Source organism: Drosophila eugracilis, unplaced genomic scaffold (genome assembly GCF_018153835.1).
Source record: "Drosophila eugracilis isolate 14026-0451.02 unplaced genomic scaffold, ASM1815383v1 contig_616, whole genome shotgun sequence".
Taxonomy (NCBI): Eukaryota; Metazoa; Arthropoda; class Insecta; order Diptera; family Drosophilidae; genus Drosophila; species Drosophila eugracilis.
This window is the reverse complement of record NW_024573499.1, coordinates 482505-501977: the sequence shown is the minus strand read 5'-3', so window position 1 is coordinate 501977 and position 19473 is coordinate 482505. Positions and strand designations below refer to the sequence as shown.

Here is a 19473-nt window from a genome sequence, read left to right as displayed (position 1 = left end):
GCCACGCGCATTGGCCACGCCCTCCCGGAATCGGCAGAATTCTATTAGGCTTGGGCCTAACGGCAGAGAGCAAAGCAGATGGGTCTTGGCCTTGGCCAAAGTTGCTGCCTAAGCCGCTGCAAATCCCCAGAAAGCTCCGCCCGTCTGCACCTGCCAGGTTACCTTCGCACATCCCAAACAAAAATGGAAAAGAACGTGGAAAATTCGGAAATTACTGAGTTATGCCAGCTGTCGCAAAAATCCAGAGTTATATTTTCGCTCTCGCTGAAAGCAGCTTATATATATATATATCCATATACCTGCTCCCCGGGAGACAGGCAAATCCATACGGGAGAGTGCCATCGTATTTTCGTTTTTATCGAATCTGATTTTATTCCGTTTCCGGCCAATCCCGCACCACGCCGGCAAAGGATTTTCCGCTGAATTTTATGCTAATTATACCGCTAAGCTCTTGGGCAACTTTCAAAAGAGTTTCGAGTCTTAGCGCGCCTTAAAAAACTTCCATCGCCAGCGACGAGCGCAATATTTGGCCAAGACATCTCGGCTGCGCGCTTATGCAAACAGATTTGCGCTGACTGCAGGAAATTAAATCCCCCATCCCTATCTCAAATTTACTTCGATAAATTCGCACACGTTGGAGTTTTTTATCCCGATTTTAGCCAGATTTATTTATGACCGACTGCTTATAATTTACGTTCCGCCGACTTCAGCCGGCCGGCGTCTATGGCATCAACACTTCCGCCAGCGGCGGCGGCGGCGGCGGCGGCGTCTGGTGATACCAACTGAAACGCTGCCACCGGAAATCCACGTGGCGGTCCAGGAATCGAAGGATATAACAATGGAGAAGCAGAAGAAAAAGGATACGGCATGGGGGCGCCTGCTTGCCGGTTATTGCAACCATTTGATACCCGTCTATCAGTCGTTAGAGGCAATTATTTTTGTATTTTCTAATATAATGAGGTATAGGCAACAAGGGATATCCTTAAAGGAAGAAGGACAAGAAATAAGCTTAAATTGTATGAACATCAAAGAAATCAGAGATTAATTATAGGTCCTTTAGTCCAACGATACATTCCTTTCTTTGTTTAACATATTCTTTGCCTGTTACAGTGATGAAATGTTTTCCTTAATTAAAACAATTTCCTTTAACAAACATTACCCACATATTCCTTAAAACCAACTAAAGATATGCTAAAAATATTTTAAAAGAATTTTCTTAGCAATAATATACCCCGAAAGAGCTCTCAAGTAAGGGGTATGAGAAAAGGGGAAAAGACCGAAATAGAAAGGACATGCCTGGGCAGTTTTTGTTGCTGACTGAGCAGCATATGGCAAAAGTTTAAGTAAGCAATATTTATTTTGTATTTCTATTTGTTTGGGCGAGTATTCTTCCATTTCAATACAGTTCGCACACCGACTGCGGTCTGCAGCGGATTTCGAGCTGGCGAGGAAAAGCCAGATGGAAAATGATGCCAGGGAACGGGTGAGAAAAATATGAAAAATTGCAACATATTTTCCTTAGCCTCTGGTCGGAGTTAAACTTTTATTTGTTTGCTTCATTGCATGGTGGAGGCATTTTGTGGTTGAGCGAATCTCAAAGTTGCTTTGCTTTGCCCTCGCATCCATGAAAAATTTGAGAGGAGGATGAAAAACTAAAAGTGCACACAAAGGCGAATTTGTTTCTGACGCTGCTGCATCTGCATCGGCATCGGCATCTCCATCTGGATCTGGATCTCCATCTGCATCTGCATCTTGTATTGCATATGATATGCGATATACACAATATATAACTTGGTTTTTTGGGGGGGTTGGTCACTTGTCTGGCATGTCAATAAGCCGTAATATTTGGAATTTTGCGGTTGTGAGATATGTGAAAAATAGTTGGTCGATCGACTTATTGACTTGTGGCCATCGCTCGGATGCCTGACAGTTGGAATTCCCTCGGGGCAAGCACTATGCGGCATGCATCATTGATAATGTGGGGCATCCGGGGAATTTGCATTGCGTTTTTGCCCAGTGAAATGGAACTGGTACTCACCTCCTTCGTCGGTCATCACCAGAATGGTGGTCTCCGGTCCCAGGCCCTCGGGATTGAACACCTGCACCGTCACCTTGTACTGCGTGTATGTCTGCAGATTCTGTATCTCATGGCTCTGCAAGGGAAAGGGAACATTTTTGAGGAAATCAGTGAAATTTCGTTTGTAATTTTTTAAACACAAGAAGAAAATATTTTTACTCGGTTTTTAAAATATTTTAATGGAATTTCTTTGTGTTTTAGAAACCAGAACTAGTTTATAAATTTTGGAATTTTTCGATCTTTCCATACATTCATTTTTCCGTGTCTGTTATCAGGTTTTTCCATGATTTTTATGAAAGAATTCTCAATTAAGGACCAATTTCTGTGTTTTTTTTTTGGCTGTGCACGTACACCAAAGGACTTTTCATTTGTTGGCCGTTGAAGGCGCATAACAAAATAAAGTGGAGCACTTGCAGCAAGTGCCTCCGCAGCAGCAGCAGTTGCAGCACCACCCCCTTAACCACCCAATCCCTCCCTTCACCTCTCTCTGCCCATCAGTATTGTGCATGCTTGGAGCGGAAATTGCGCGTTGCATACTTTTGTGCGTTGCCGTTGGCAAATATGAAAATTGCAGCACTTAAAATTGATTTGCAGTGCTGGGATGTCGGTGCAAAAGGAAATTGAGTTGCTTGGGCAACGAGGAGTAGTCTTTGCCTTAATTGCCACAGCATATACATCCGTGCACAGGGAAAATATAGAATGAAATAAAACAAGAAACAATCACGCGCATTTCTCTTTATACATCACATATCCTTTTGATTTTTATGCGTGTAGACCAAGGACTAGTCATAAGTGAGTCCGTTCCGCTGGCTTTGTCCATGATTTTCGCGAGGCGCTGATTAAGGTTTTAACCAAAGGTCAAAAGCACTGCCAAACCATAAAACAAGCCGCAGACTTAGAGTGGTTCACTGCCTAAAGCACCACATATGTATAAGTGTGTGTATGTGTGTGTGTGTGAGAGTGTACTTCGCAAATGGTCAGCTGCCTTGGGCAAATTATGTAGTATACATTAGAGCGCCGCCTGCCTGAATTTGCCTGCTGGTGCGATTGTATGCGTGTGGTATGTGTGCTTAGCTGTATCTGTGTACGTCTGCGGTTCTACCGCAAAACCAACGGGTTTTCGACTGTGCGAACTTTAGGCTTGTGCTTAGCAGCGGATTGACTGCCATGCCAACAGCTTAAGTGGCTGCTTTTGGCTGTTCAGACGGCGCCAGCCTCTATCGCAGTTATTTCCACCAAAAGCGTGATATCTTTCTCGGCCGGCAGACTTTTACAGCTGCGGTCAAAGTGATAGTGCAAGGATTTGTTTATATTTATGATAAATTTGCTCAACACTTTACTTTCCTAGGTTGGTTCATGTGGTAAATATTAGTTATAAGAACTTCTTTTATGAGGTTTTAATGTGTGTTTTTCTTGACAAAGAACTTTCATAAAATAGTTCATCGAACACTAATATTGCCACCCCAACTGTATTTCTAGTTGCGTACATAAGACAGAGAGCTTGGATTTAGTGTTTCTATATGGTGGGCGGTCATATAATTCCATTTTATTTAGTCGCCAGTAAATGAGGCCGAAAATTTACAACTGCTTTTATTTTTATGGTCAGGCGAAAGTTGGTACCGCCCGAGGGCGGGCCACGTAATTGATATAATGTAATTGATAAAGTTGCCAACTTCCGGCCATATTGCATAACTTTCGAAAGTGTGAAGCTGGGCAGGGGGATAAGCATCTAAATATTCTCGCCCCTTCTGCGTTAATTAGTGCCAACTGGCGAACAAAGAAGGGATCTAGTTGGTAGCAAAAAGGAAACCACTTTTGCAACTACAAACAGATGCATATTTCGCCTGTCATAGAGTTCTCAATGCCTTTAACAAAAAACTCCACACTTTTCCCTAAACTGAAGTTGCTTTTATATCTGCTGGACTGTTATATTTTTTCCTGTTCATCAACAATATCAGTGTCGGACTACGCTTTTTCGCCTCTGCATTTTTTTTATCCTGGCCAGAAACTTCCTTTGAGGTTTCGGGTGACTCGACTTTGCCGGCTTTTATCTGCGTGAAAGTTGCGAAATTTATGCTTTACGGCGCAGAAATTTTAATTAGAAAATTGGCAAATTTAGCCCTGCAGGCGAGCGCTGGAAAATCCAACGCCCACCGCCACCTTCCTCGCTTTTCCACCTCACACGTGACAGCTCAATGTGAATGCCGCTGGCCAACGGAGGCGGTGGAGAGAATGGGGGTGTGGCAGGTCGGCAGAAGCCGCAGGCTCCTGAATGCTGATGCTGCGATATGGGAATAACAGAAAGCCATGTCCTGGAGTCCACCAAAATGACTTGAGCAGAAAAAACACGTACACATCGGGAAAAAGAGAGTTTAAATTTTAAGTTTGGAAATGAAGAAGTTTAAAAGGGAAGTTTAAATATATAAATATTACGTCATCAAGATTGTTAAAATGTTATGATGACGGTAATGCTAGAAAGTAGTTCGGTAGTTCGACTACTAAAGCCAAGGACTTCTTACTTTCGAAAATGCGGAAAGTGATGCGAATATTTGTCATTGAATTTATTTATATATTTGACATTATAGTATATAGTATATTTCCGATTGAATCACATAAGAAAATAGACATTTTTCTCCGTGTCCTTTAGTCCTACGAAAAAAGAAGTCCAACTAAAGTCGCACGTTTCTGCCTGCAAGGATAATATTTCAACATGCCAGCGACATGCAAAAGAGAGAAAAATAGAGGACATGGAGACAGAGACGGGGAGCTGCGTCTAGATAAGGACAAAATATGCACTCGAGCACAAAAGCGTGCCACGCTCGTGGCAATCAAGCGTCCTCCTATTTCGAAACCCATCTCCCCTACAGCCACCTACTTCTATTTCTGCTTCTTTTTTGGGTTTTTTGAAAAGTCCGTCGCGCCGAGTGTCGTACGTGAGCATTATCGCTAATAATTTCTGCATATTTTAGCCAAACGCCTCGCAGCTGGCGAGTGCATCCGGAATGCAGCTGCAAATTCGGAAATGCATTCCCAGAGCTCGACTTTAGAATTTGGCTCAAAGAGCCCCGGAAATGGCCAGCGGTTCGGATTATGCCCGTGGGCTGACTAACAGTCTATCTAAAGTCAGGCGATTCTTGTCAAAAATCGTTTAGATTTAGTATCTAACAAGAAGGTGAAACTAGTTTAATATTATTTGAAAGCAAAAACCAAGAATTAGTTTTAGTTTGAGCTTAAATTAAAAGACTCAACACTGCCCAAAGAGGACTTAACAAGTTGACAGTTGGCCACTGCATAATTTACCGAACTAAAATTAAGCGTTTGGTTTGCTTTTGGCCAAACTTTCCTTTTATTGAAAGGTATTCCCAAGTTATTTGTATTGGGTCCGCCCCATTTTGTCCGAACATTCCCCCAATTGCCTAGTTCATTAGCCAACTTGCGTGCCCAACTAACCGAAGGATACAATGTAGACCCGCGGAGATGGAGGAACACACCCACTGTTTCGGGTTTTTGGCCTAGACAAGTAGCAACTGGCCCCAGCTGAGAACTAATCGTTAACAAATTGCCACTGATATGGCGGGGTCCCCAAACGAGATATGGCAACACCTTGACAGGTGGCCATGGCCAACGAAAAACACTTGTAACCCCTCACTCCTTGCAGGTGTGTGTGTGTGTGTGGGAAATGTTTTGCTTGTCTCCAGGTGTAAATTACTTTTTAATACGCCGCTGATGTGACTTTAAGCCGGCGAATGACAGGGTGCAAACTCGCACATTTTTCGACCAGCTTTAAGCCCGAACTCGAACGCTGGCATTCGCAATCGCAATGAAAATCCTCGAGTTTTTGTGGCAAAGAAAATGATATGCACGTGGCAAGGCAGACAGACACGAACCGAAACCAAAGCGAAATTGAATGACGCTGCAGGCGGAACACGAAATGTGGCCCCTCTATTGCGGCACTGTAAATAAATGGGTGGGCTTAAATGAAATAAAAAATCACTTAAAATAAAATATTTAAATGTAAATATAGTTTGTTTGAATTACATTTGACTCAACTTAAAGCTAATATTAATATAAAAAATAGTTAATAAATCGAATTCAAATTCTTCTCACTGCATTTCTACCCCTGGCTTTCGCTCACAATACAGCAAAGTGTCAGAAATCGTGAAATTCAATTATCTTTGGCCTGTACAACTAAATACGCCTCGGAACATATTCATGACTTACCTCGACGGTGTTGTCGCGGATATAGATTTCCTTGGTATCGTTGGGATCCCGATCGCGTGGTCGATATGTTATGCGGTAGCCGAGGAACTCGCCCAGTATAGTATCCGGCGGCGGGGCCTTCCATGAGATGTACACCGAGGTGGAGGACGTATTGTGGGCCGTTGTTGGTATAGGCTTGCCCGTGGGAGCTGTAAGAGATTAAGTTGGTTAATGAAGGAGCTAAGGCTAGGCCAGAAACTTTGGCTGGCAGAAAAGTTCCAGCGGAGGACTCAAAAATTCGAAATTAAAAACGCTGCGCCAAAGTTTCGCCCAAAAACTCTCTGACCTGTCATGTAAAGCGGAACGTTGTCTGTGGCATTGTCAAGTTGTCACTGTCACGCAACATAAGTTGCAAGTGCCACGGCCCGTTTTCCGGGATTGGGAGTGGGCTTCAGGGTCTCTGCGCCTACGTTTTTGGACCTCTTTCCTATTCGCAACCATCCCCTCTTTGGCCTTGTCTACGGGAATTACTCGCAGGTTAAATGATGCGTGTGTCGCCCAGGTACACTCAAAGAAAAAGTTCATCTCTTTAGGAAACTTCATTTGATATATTCTAGAACTGAAAAGCTTGTCCCATTGGGTTTGTTTTCTCCAGAAATGTCATATTTTCTCAGTGTAGCAGGTGTGCCCGGCTAAGGATGATCTGGCAGTTTGCCAGCAACGAAAGAAGGGCGAAATACCTCGCATACCTCAATGAATTTATAAATAAATTAAAAGATATTTTGTGTCTTTCGGCTTGACATTGATGCCGCGTCCAAAGTTTGCTTTGAAAATTGAAAACTTTTCGCTTTTCCGCTGCTTAGATTTAGGATTTGCTCAGTATCCCAGCGTTTCCCAGCCGAAAAGAGCCGGTATGTGTGTCGTTGGTTAATTTATGCATGCCGCAGGCTTAATTTATACAAATTGGCAACTCTGCCGGCGACCGCAGGACACCCTCACATACACATACATACATAGCTCTCTAGGAGGGCCAAAAGGTCCTTAATGAGCTCAGAAGACGAGGACACAGCAACACACTATTGACTAATTTGTAACCGCATGTGTTGCAGCTTCGGCAGCTTGGGTCGCATTCCATTGTGGGTGCGGCATAAATGGAATTTCACACCCAACCGAACAGCCTGCACTGAGAGAAATCTAAGAAAACTGGGTCATGGAGTCAAATTGTCTTTATGCTATCATAAAGAAAAGGAAAAACTATTTCTAAACTTCTTTATAAGTGCAGCTTATGCAACCATATATGAATTCTGACTTAGAAACTTTAAGAATCTCAACTATTATTTCTCCCTGTGCATTAGCAAAGTCATTTCCAATGTTCGTAAGACAAATGTGTTGCTAATAGCTTGTCGCTGTTGCCGCTGCTACTGCTACTTTGCCTTTGATTAATGTGTCTCGCGCTCTTAAAGCCTACGGAAAGTTTGTGACTTTTTGGAGTCCATTTATACATATGCGGGGGGCATATACTATTCTCGTACATATGTGGGACACGCACGGCCTTACGATTAATCATTGTCTGTGGCAGCAACAGCAGCAGCAGCAGCGGCAGCGGCAGGTGAAATGTCAGCCGAATGACACGGCTCTCTCAGGCATTCGCCACAAAATTAGTGCATCCAGCAGAACGGAACTCAAGGGTTAACCCATAGTTCGACTGTAGTTCCTCCAACTTCCAGGATGTGGAGTTCTAGGCTTTGTCATCGCATGTTAATGAAATGGAAGCTGCCTCTAAAATTTAAGTGTTCGTGGCATAGTGACACAAGAAGACAGTTGGGGGAAACCAAATAGGTCACCTCCTTAAAGAAGATCTGGAAAAAGTAAATAAAAATGGAAAACGTTTTCTGACTTAGCAAAGATCCTTAGCAACTTCAAGGGTTAGAAACTCGCTGATTTAAAGCAAGTGAAAAGTTTGTAATCACTGATTTAACTTATGAAACGGTAGCTATTCTGATGACCGCACTTGTAGCTTACTTTGGGTTACTGGCGGACGCAGTTAATGTCATTGCCAGCATGACGATGCGATGCGGGAGGAGTTTCCCAGCCAGAGGAGCCGAGGAGCTGAGGAGCTGAGGAGCCACATAAAATGACGACACACCTGGCCTAGCAGATCCTGGGGATGGCCTACCGTCAGCGGAAAAATAATTAAACGTATACAACGTGAGGAGACTTCGTCTTTATGAGGCCGTAATTGCTGGCAGTTGCGGAAAAGCTGGAAAGGTGGGTGAAAAACTGGGCGAGCCTGTGACAACTTTTCATTGACGGCACTTAAAAGTCAGGCCAAGTCGTTGGAATTGAAATGAAAAATTAATGCGATTGTAAAAATTGTTATGTCATGTGTCGCGTAATTTTGCCCACAGCTATACGTTACGTTATGTTATGTGAACCGCCTACGCGAATAGTTTATGATCCTGCCGCCAATAAAGTGTGTAAGGACCCAAAGAAAAAGGACTTACCCTCACGCAGCGTGACTATGTAGTATGACTCCTTGGACGGCGGACTGATTCCCAGCTTGTTGACCGCGAGGAGACGAAAGCTGTAGACGGTGAAGGGCGTCAGCCCGGTCACCTGATATGACGTAGCATTTGTCTTTGTGTAGATCCGGGCCAGTTGCTCCCAAATGCCGTCCTCGCCCTCTCTGAAAATGCCAGAATCAATCATCAAATTAGAAATTTTATAATAAAAAGAATATTTTTGAAGAATATAGAATGATTATTAAACCATCTTATTGAGAACTTAACAGACTTAACCTTACTTTTTCATAAAAATAATACTTAAAACCAAGAATTTCGTGATATTTAAAGTAAATCTTAGCTTAAACTCCATTGTATTTACCTTGCACCTTTAAACTGCGTCAATTTGGCAGTTTCAAAGGCTTATTATTGACCTCATTAATGTATAGTGGATGCTGATGAGTCATTCAGCGGGGGAAATTCAATGAACAATTAATCGAGCAAACTGGACGCGAGCAAACAAAACATTTTGAAACGGCCAAATTATTTGAACGAATCATTTCATTATTGTGCATTTATATTGCAATTACCAGCTCAATTGCCGCGCACAAGCACGTCCATATAAATAAGCCCAGAAATCTATATTTTACGTCTGCCATCTGCCAGCCAAATGAGTAATAAGGACAGAGCGAGAGCGAGATAGAGAGCGGTTCCAATATACATAAACCATGGGCATAAAATGCATTATGAAAATTTATATAAAACGGATGCGGATTTGCATGACACTTGCGGGTGGCTGCGCCCTTTTTGGGATCCGTTCCTGAAATGTGTGCCGCGCATAGGCACTAAAATATTTATGCCCCTTTTTGCCATACAAAAGTACACACTCCCACCTATGTATATACCCTATATACCCAACAACAACAACAACAAAAAGGACAATATATATATTCGTATTCCGCTGATATTGTTGTTGCTGCGCATATAAATTACTGGCAGCCGCTCGCACAATGAACATTTTTCATGGCACATTTCAAAGTGTAGTAAATTTTGGTTTAAACTCACATAATTTTAGCATATTTTTTGGCACATTCAGTTTTTCGGGGCCTCGTACATAAATTTTGCGAGCCGTCGTCTAAAGTTTGATTTTAATGGGGCTTACCGATTCGGTGCGGCTTTTATGGTGTGATTAAAAATTGTTTAAATATGAGCCGATGAAAAATGTTGAACATTTCATGAATGGCGACAACCAATAAATGGGAACCCCCCGAAAAAAAACGGCCACCGGAAATTGTGTCAAAAAAATGATTAAAATTAATAAATGCGTGCGAGCAGCTTCCGCGTTGAGTGGGGCACATCTGTTTGCGTTGCCAATGGGCATTTAGTGGGTGCATATATATAGTGCATATATCTATATATATCGAAGAATATCGGGGGCATCGGGACATTGGGACACATCGGTCCTCCGGACACGTTGCATTCGGTTAAAAAAAACATTGTTTGGCGACTTTATGAAGCATGGCAGGCCTGGACCTCCCATCAACTGGCCCGAATGAAAAACATATGAAAAATGTTCTGGACCTGGTCCTGAAACCCCGACCGAACAAAGAACAAAAAATTGGGGGAGAGATTCGCCGGCAAAGTAACCACAATGGCAAATAAATTTGCGGCCTTTCCACGGGCATGTATTGAATGCTTTTTGCTGTTATGCCACTGACGTTGTTTTTCTTCGCTGCTGGTAAGCTGCTTTAAAAATGTTTGCTTACTTTTTTCATATTAAGCAAATGAATATGAGTTATTTATGCATCTGGGAGAGTTTGTGTTTGTTTGCCCTCCCGGGGTGTATCGCTTCTACACGGCCGAGGGCTCTGGGCCAAGCCAGGTTCATGGACGAGTTGTTGAAACAGGACAATTTACTTGCCGCACGAGTCCTTAAAGATAATGGACAAATAGTGGTCGTAGCACTTGGCAGATAAGTCAGGAACTTGGTTAAAAAGCCACAATTTATGCCTGTATTTTTTGTGCTGAAGGCAGGACTGTTAAATATACATTTTATGGGGACAACACAAGAGTTGGAGACTTAAGAAGTATCAATAATATTTTTGTATTTTATGTAATAGTAGCGAAGTATTTTCCAGTAACTTAAAGAAGGAAACGTGAGGCTTAAATCTCCTGATTATTATTGAATGACTTAAGCAAACAAATACTTTATTTAACTTATTTTAAGCAGTGTTGTTTTTCGCTTGTTTCCATTACGATAACGTTTCCCATTCCCTTATAACTTTAAAGGTATTTTACATTATGATAAAGTAAACAAAAAATAGCCAGCGAATGGAAATGTTTTCATAAGCGTAAGATTTAATTAATTTTATTCGTGTAACCAATGCAAAAAGAAACTGAATAAACATCGAATCGAAATCAGGTGACGGAAAATGCAGCTGAGCGAGTTGTCGTGGGCAAAAAAATGAATATCTGAATCATCAGCAGCAACCATCGCATAATGATATGGACACTTTTCCTTTTTTTGCCACTATTTTTGGTTTTTGGTGAATGGGGAATTGAACAGAAACAGTATCCGCAGCAGTTGATAAACATGTCAGTTGCGGAGTGGCAAGAGGCCGCAGAGTTTGGCCCAGTTTTCGGTTGACCGAAAGTTATGCCACTGAAATATGCGAAATACAAAACATCAATGCATAAGAGTATACCAGTATTGCAGTATATGTACTCGCACATATATGCAAACAGAGATCCGCCAACTGATGACATTATCCTGCCTGCTGGCTGTGCAACAGTTGAGGGGCAGCAATTTATGGATAGACTTAACGCTTCACAGGACAACTCATACTCAAACTGGTCCTCATCCTCGGCCCATTTCAATTGCATGGGAGCAAGCCGGCAAATCCAGCGTAAGGATGTCCCCATCACCATCATCATCATCATCATCTCGTTGACGTTGGCGTCTTTCAATTTCGATAGGAGCTCATGTGCATATTGAACCACCGACCCAGGGACCGTCCGACCACCCCCTCATTCCCCGCTTTCCATATGCGCAAATAAACCGAATCAAGCGAAAATGTAAATAAGAGGCGATGTGAAATAAGGGGAGTGGGGGAGGGGGTCCTCGACAGCATCAAGAACTCAACTCACTCCCATGTCGATGGGAATTTACATAAAATGCAGTCTACAGCTCCACGTCGCCGGAGAATGAGATGGCAATGGGGCAGCTTCATTTTGTGTACGCGTTGCCCAAAAAAGTATGCTACGCTGCGTATAAGCTGAACATGCACTGCGAGAAAAAGCGTATATACTTCCCCATTTTAATAACAACTCATGTTTAAACTCTAAATTTTTAATATAAAGCTGTAAGGTCTTAACATAAAAATATAAAATATTTAAGTTTCCTAAAGTTTCTCCAAGTGTATGTACACTTGGCAGGCGGCGGCGCGTGTTCACATTTCCTTCAGTGTTTGTGTGGGTGCAGTTATTTCTTATTTTGCATAAATGCACCGCAGGCTCTGCTTTCCAGTTGGCTGTCATCGATTGTGCCGAGAACGCAGTGTCTTGTCGAGGACACGCCCCTGCCCCAACCGCCGCCACCCAACCCCCTTGCCTCTTTGGCCCGGCGCTACTGCAGTTGATGGAAATTTATTGAAAAAGTTTCGCTTTTTGGTATTTTTTTTCCACATTTTCGCTTGGCCTTTGTACCGCGTTGGCGGCGCTCGCTTTTTATTTCATGCCCCGCATTGAGTTCAAGTTATTCGGAAAATAGCCAGTGCCGTACAATGGCTGGCGTATGTGCCTGGGTGTATATGCTCGACTTAAACCGGGGAAACCCCCCTTTATACCCTCACACAGACTCTCTCTCTCTGATGCACAGATGGCTTTATACACGAGCCTGTGTTTTCTTTTCTATTTAAATGGAGCACAAGTGAAGTGCGTATCCCCGTAGTCATGCATGTCGTCGCCATCCTTTTACATATTAATTAAAGTACCGCCGGACCAGTGGGCGGAATTTGTGGTCCGAGATTTACAGTGGAAGCCAGGAATATAGCTGTACTTTGATGGTGGCTTATAGTATTCATTAAATTACGATAGAATATTGTTTTATAGTCTCTGCCGGGAATAGAAAATTGAGTTCTCCTAGTATAACATATTGCCAGCTATGCCTGTCACCCTTAATCCTAATATTTCCACCGCTGGTGTACCCTTAAGCCAGCCGTAAACACATGAATTTAATTGAATGCGTTCGTCCTGCAGACGAGGCAATCAGGTGGGCGGTTCGAAGTCAAAGCTGTGGGCGTGGCCAACTGCTAAGCATCCCAATAACGCTGATGGGCGCATTATGGCGATGGTGTGCATCCAGAGCTTCGCTTTTGCTCGCTAATTCATTAGCGCAATGGGGTCAGCCGCAGTTGCATCCTTTGGCAAAGCGCCTTTGCATGTGTCAATCATGGCCGCGCGTCCATCATCGCCACAGACAGCTCTTCGGCGCCCTTCGCCACCCACTCAACAACCCACTGCTACCCATTCAAACAACCGCCCAAGTACCACCCCACCAACGGACACTTCATCAGCTTAAAACAAACCATTTTAGCGGGCAAGAGGTGGTCCACTAGCTTGTTTCCATATCTCTAAAGATCTAGTTTAATGACAAGTTTAAAAAAAAACTTGATATTTGAAAAGTAATTGGTAAAGGGTCTTAAAATAAAATGTATAAATTTCTATAGTGATCAAATTTGAAATCAAATCTTAAGCTCTGACTTAAAAGATTTATCTTAAATCAAAGATCTATTTAGTTTTTATTTTGCATTCAAGACTTAGCTCTGATATTGCTAGTTGGCACCTCTGCTGGTGCTTCATTCTTGGCTGTGGCAACACTTACCGCGTTTCAATAATAAAATGCGTGACGGGCGCATTCCGCGGATGCTGGGAGTGCGCCCAGGATAAATTCACCGAGCGTGATGTGAAACTTATCAACAATGGCCGCTCCGGCGGATCGGGCACATCTGCAGGGAAGAAACGAGAAAAGTGCCAGCTATCAGTGGAATGCAAATGGAAATCATGTCAAGGCGAGGGCGACAACAATGAAAACAAGAGTCTGGCATCGATGCAGAAATAAAGAGCAGCGAAGACATATCGGGAAATGGAATCTGGGGGGCCATGAAGATGTTGGCCAAGTAAACCGGAAAAATCATTAAAGTAGTTAAGCGTTTCATTAAGGCAGCGGGTAAATGAACGTGAAGAGTGCAAATTTCAATGGAATCGATGGAAACTTTCTTGAGAATGGAATTTTAAATGAAATCTTTTGCAGGTAATGAAACCCTTGAGAAGGGGTCAGGATTATAAATATCAACATAAAAAAAAATCAAAAAAATCAAGAGGTTTCCATGACACTCTCTCTTTTATTAATGAATATAAAAAACTCACCCTGGACCAGTAAATCGACAATGGCTTCTGGGATATGCCGATCGTTAACTAGGCATGTGTACTCCGAGGTATCGCTGGCTAACGAGGGCGAAAACTGCAGGCCGAAGTTGTCCGATAAAAGTTGTATCTGCAACGAGATGAGGGAACTTAATTAGAACTCCGTTTGTCTGATCTGAAAATTAAAATCTAGATATTCAAGGCCTGTGACAACGTACAGGACGACCGACATGGGTTTCCACTTTCGGGCAGGGAAAACTTTTAAATAGTCAGAAGACTTACATACATGCATACCTCATATATGTGTGTCTGACCGACCAGACAACAAAAACGAAAACAAATTTGGGAACTCTGTCATCGACCCGGCCTAAAAGTTTTTCCTGTCTCTGGCAAATTTGTTTTGCCCAGAAATGCCGGCTCTTGCTCATAATTGAACTATGTGTCTTTCCTAACTTGAGTAAAAAGCCAGTTGCATTGGCAGTAAATTCATTCCAGATTTGTTTGTTTTTCCATTGTGATTTGCAGAAAATTTGGAAATTGCATGAGCCCGAAAATAATTTGCCAGCAACTGCAAGGCATACCTGCCCGCTGTCTCTACCAGAGAATTGGGCCAAATTTAATAAGGATTTCCATCACAGATTACTGCGATGCAGCAAATGTATTTCTGGTGAATTTATGTTTCCGTTTCGAATGGCAAAACTAAATTATTTCATTCACATGGCCAGCAATCTATCGCAGTAAGATGGAGTGCATCTGGTTTATCTTCGCATGCCTGACCCTGTTATTTACTTTTGTATCTTTTGCCGCTTGCCTGGCCTCAAATTAAAGCCTTGGCTTCCATATGCATATGTGTATGTGTTTCGGTCGATTGCATTCTGCTGAATGGTTCGGTCGACAGGCATTATTAGACAGAGGACGAAAAATATTTGCCAGAAATTTACCATGTGGAATTTTTAATTTCCTATGCGATTTTCCCCAGTAAACTCTAATTACATTCATCGCCCTTTTGGCCTTACATGACCAGAAAATCTAGAGAGAGAAAAAAAAGGAGGGAAGAAAAACAACAGAAACTTGTAGAGGCAAATCCTTCGTCCTTCGGGCAAGTGGATCTCCTTAGTCCGCTTGGCTTGGGCAAACATGAATCATTTCTAGTCTCGGCCATAAAACAAAAGTTAATAGCTCAACAGGGTCCTAGAGCTCTCTCTTTGAGTCTGTGTGTGTGTGTGTGTGTGTGCGAGGGGTCATGTGTCAGCTGTAATAAAATGAAGCAGCTACTGTGCCAAGGTGAAAAACTTTTAATACACATAATAGCCGGGCCAAGAAGCAGCCGCCGCACTTGCAGGAAACTTCGGGCCAAGAAATGCGAACCGAGCTCCGAAGCCGGATTGGGACTAACTTTGGCTGCAGCTCAAGTGTCCCAGTCCGCCATTTAACACATAGCTGGGCTAGCCCTCTCCTGCAGCTCAAGGAGAAGCCTTTCCATGCACTGGGAAGAAATTTACCCTACTCTTTGAGAATCTTCAATAAATTATGGAAAAATATTATTTAAAATTTATGGTTTTTTTCTTTTCAAATCGAAGCAAATCTGAAATCCTTCATATTGGTATATTTAATTTTCTTAAACGAGATTTTCTCACTGTGCAGACATCTCTGGATTCTCCATCATCTTGTTCTCAACGAAAGGGGGCAACTTCATCATTCTGTTTGCGCCGCCTCAATGGCCCCCCGAGTGCGTTTAAGGCCATTGCAATCACTTTTGGCCCGCTCGACTCCTTAGCTGGCCCTCCTTTTTCTGCCATCTGCCAGCCACTTGAACATTTTTTTGCGCCATGTCGCTTTTGTTTTAGTGCAACTATCAAACATTTAAAATATATTAGCCGCGCCGGCTGCACTGCACTTGGGTGACCCCGATCCCCTTGTGCTCCTCCAATGATGGCCACTTAGTTGTCGGGACTTTCGCTGCACTTTCTTGTAGTCATCGCCGCTGTCGACGGCGGATGGCGAAGTTCAAACAGCCGCCCGGCAACCGGCCATCAATTATTTTAACAGCTTCGTTTTTGCACCAGCATAGGGCCCTATATATTAGGGGTGTTCGCCTGTCCAGGGGGAGCAGAGCTCCTTCTAAGTGTCGAAATGAATTCTGATATGACACTGGAGGGCCATTTCTGAGCGAAAATTGCAGGAAGCAGAATAAATCTTGAATCTTTAATGAGCTAATCTTATTTGATAATCGCAGGCAGTAAAAAGTTGCACTTAAAACTTTATTGTTATTTAAAAAAAAATATAAAAAATTTAAAAGCTGACACTTTAATCTTTTTTTTAATTCCGAGGGTTATAATAAATCTGAATTATCTTCTTTAAAAGCTAATATTTCTTATCTAAAATGTAGAAAAATCCTATAACACTTTTCCCAAAGCTTGTTTTTCTCAGTACATACTATATCATTTTACACTCACCCTTGGACTGTGGAGCAGGGGTATCCGATTGGCAAACTGGGCGATTGTCGTCGACGCCGTTTTCCACACGAGCGTGTCCACCAGGGAGTGCTCGTTGACCCCGGGACACGGAATGGTCACGTTCTTGCCCGCCTCGGCATTCACCTTAACGTAGTCCCGATTTGCGACGTCTGCAAGGAATAAATAAAACATTAAGTGTTAACGTCAGCGTGGACAGGTGCAAAAAGTATGAGAGAAGGCTATCCAAAGCCACTCCAAATGGATTAGTTTAATGATTTTATTATATAAATATTGGTTATTAACTTAAGCCAAGAGAGGAAATTTATACGATTTACCATTGATGAATGAAATGAAATTGGTATTTATTCTGTTTTGACTTTAAATGAGGTTTAAACCAGCTTTTGTTTTAAAATCAATGCAAATAAATATTTGTGTTGTTTTGCAAAAACATGAAATATGAAATTAAATAGTTTCCATGATTCAATAATTGTTATTCTCTAACTGTCAATCAGATCTTCAATTTATTAACATTTAATTTGAATTTTCTATATTGGAAATCTTGTTTTGTTTTTAACCCAAAAAGAGAGGAAGATTTACCCACTAGGTAGTAGTAGATTTCTTTCAACATGTACTCGTTGCATGCACCAAGAAGAAGGAAAAGTGGTGAAAGCTTGCCAGAATTTGGGGCATTCCATTGAGAAAGTTGGGGCTGTGAGCGAGCGGCAGCCGCTCATAAAAGAGGAGCTCAAGTTATTTGGAAAGGAATATTTTTGGCACACAAAAGCGAAAAGCAGCCGCAAAATGTTTGGGCAAAATATCTGCAAGGCATTTTAATTACATAACATGTTTACGGAGCAGTGCTCACAGTTTGTGCTTCACTTCCAACCAAGCAGTCTGCTCCTCCCATCGTGCAGCATATATAAAATCCCCATGCACTGTGTGTCAGTTGCCAGTGGTGAAAGCAATTTCATGCTCTAAACTATTTGGTAGGTGGCCCAGCTGCTCAGCTGCCCAGCTGGTCACCTGAGTGCCGAGGTACCGGAGCAAAGGTGGTCGGGCACTACTTCATGCATGCCGGAGCAGATCCTTTCGAGCAATATTTGTTTTGGAAATTGCCAAAAATGCCCTGGCCTTCTCACCGCCCAACGAACGGACGGAGGAGGAGCACCAATTAAAATTATAGAAACAACAAATCGACTGCCCACTGGGCAGTTGGCCAAGAAGCAACTCGGACATAAGCAGCTTTGGCAGCTGAATCTGCATTCGCATCTGCATCTCTATCTGCATCTCCAGTTGCATCTGCATAAATTGCCAAGCGTCCAAGTGTTGGTAATAAGCATTAGGCATGGCATGACATGGCTCCGACGCCGACTCCTGCTCCGTCTCCGTCTCTGGCTCTGACTCCGATCCGATGCCACTTTCAATCAATTGAGAAATCATGCTGAAAACCCAACCGATTCCACTGCCAATGCCAAAGCCAAAAACCCACCATTTAGCCCTGGCATTGGCAGTGGCAGTTGCAACTCAACTGGTTGCCACAACGACTGCATTTCGAGTGGGCTAGCTGGTCATGCACCACCCTCTCCATCGAGCAAATGGGTTTTCGGTTCTCGGTTTTCGGTTTTGATGCACTTTCGGACCCTTTTGCCCCTTGGTACCATTACGAGTTTGGCAAAATGAGTGCTGCCTTTGTTCCCTAAGCCACGATCATCGGAGTATTTATAAATTATCGATTCATTGTCTCTCGAGTTCTGGCACTCTCGCAGCTGAAATTATATTTCAGTTTCGAACGAAGTTGCTGGAATTTTGCATAATTCGAAATACGACATTCGCTGTTGGGTCAGTTTTTGTGTAATTTATGATTTTGGACTGCGGCATGGAAGCCTGAGGACTTTCAATGGCTGCATAGAGAGAAAAGGGAAAAATCTTGAAATAATGAAGGATCCCAAAATATTAATTAAAACCTTTACTGGGCAAGAAAATGCATCTCTCAGAATCTATCAGGTTAGATCTTTTGGTTCTGTAAGTTCCCCCCCTGTTTCTTTCAGTGGCGTAATGGGGGCGTGGGATTTTTGCATATTTCGCCTGCTGCATGCAGATGAGTTGGACTGCCAGGAACAGAGGGCGAATCGCTGTTTAATTTCCTGATGCAATGGCCCCGAGTTCAGGAAACAATTGCACACAATTTATGAGGAGGGCTTTTTTGACGACTGCCCCGAAACCGTTTTCGCAGTAGAAGTTGGCAATTAAGCAGCAAACAGAGCGACATTCAAACTGTCCTAGAGACAGGCAGACATACTCGTACAGCCAGCCAGCCAGCCAGCCAGACAGACAGACAGGCAGACGGGCGCTGTAAATAAATTATAATTATTTTGTGCCATTGAAGCGAGTGCCCAAGGGACTTGGTTTCGACCACAGGAAAATTAGCCAACGACAAAATCGAAATAAGTAGTCGGACCAGAATGGGACCGCCCTTCGGTTTCCGGGTTGGCTTCGCTTTGGATTGAGCTAATAATCAAATTGGATGCAACAACCCCCGACGAGTCGACCGGCAACAATTAATTTTATTTATGTTGATTCTAATCAACGGATGGGCAGACAGTGGGATTTCCACTGCGATTCGCTGGCTGCCATGGCGAAGTATCCGAGCCTTTGAAATCCTAGCGGAAAACTCGCCGGAGCGCATAAAAGATGAAAATATTGAATTCATGGTTCGCTGCTCGCAGCTCGTAGCTCTCATCTTCAACGGAAACATTTTCAACCCCCACCCTTAGTTAAGTGCACTGTAAAATACTTTGATTTAGTATATTAGATA

The 19473-nt window shown here is 42.9% G+C and overlaps 1 protein-coding gene across 1 annotated transcript in view; it reads right to left on the bottom strand.

Moving 5' to 3' along the window:
* LOC108115970 (tyrosine-protein phosphatase 99A) overlaps positions 1–19473 on the bottom strand; it is a 111689-nt gene that overhangs the window by 55676 nt on the left and 36540 nt on the right. Inside the window, 6 exon segments of the mRNA XM_017227609.2 lie at positions 2039–2153; positions 6299–6486; positions 8782–8963; positions 13661–13784; positions 14206–14332; positions 16659–16828. Coding sequence (XP_017083098.2) covers positions 2039–2153; positions 6299–6486; positions 8782–8963; positions 13661–13784; positions 14206–14332; positions 16659–16828 — 906 coding nt within the window.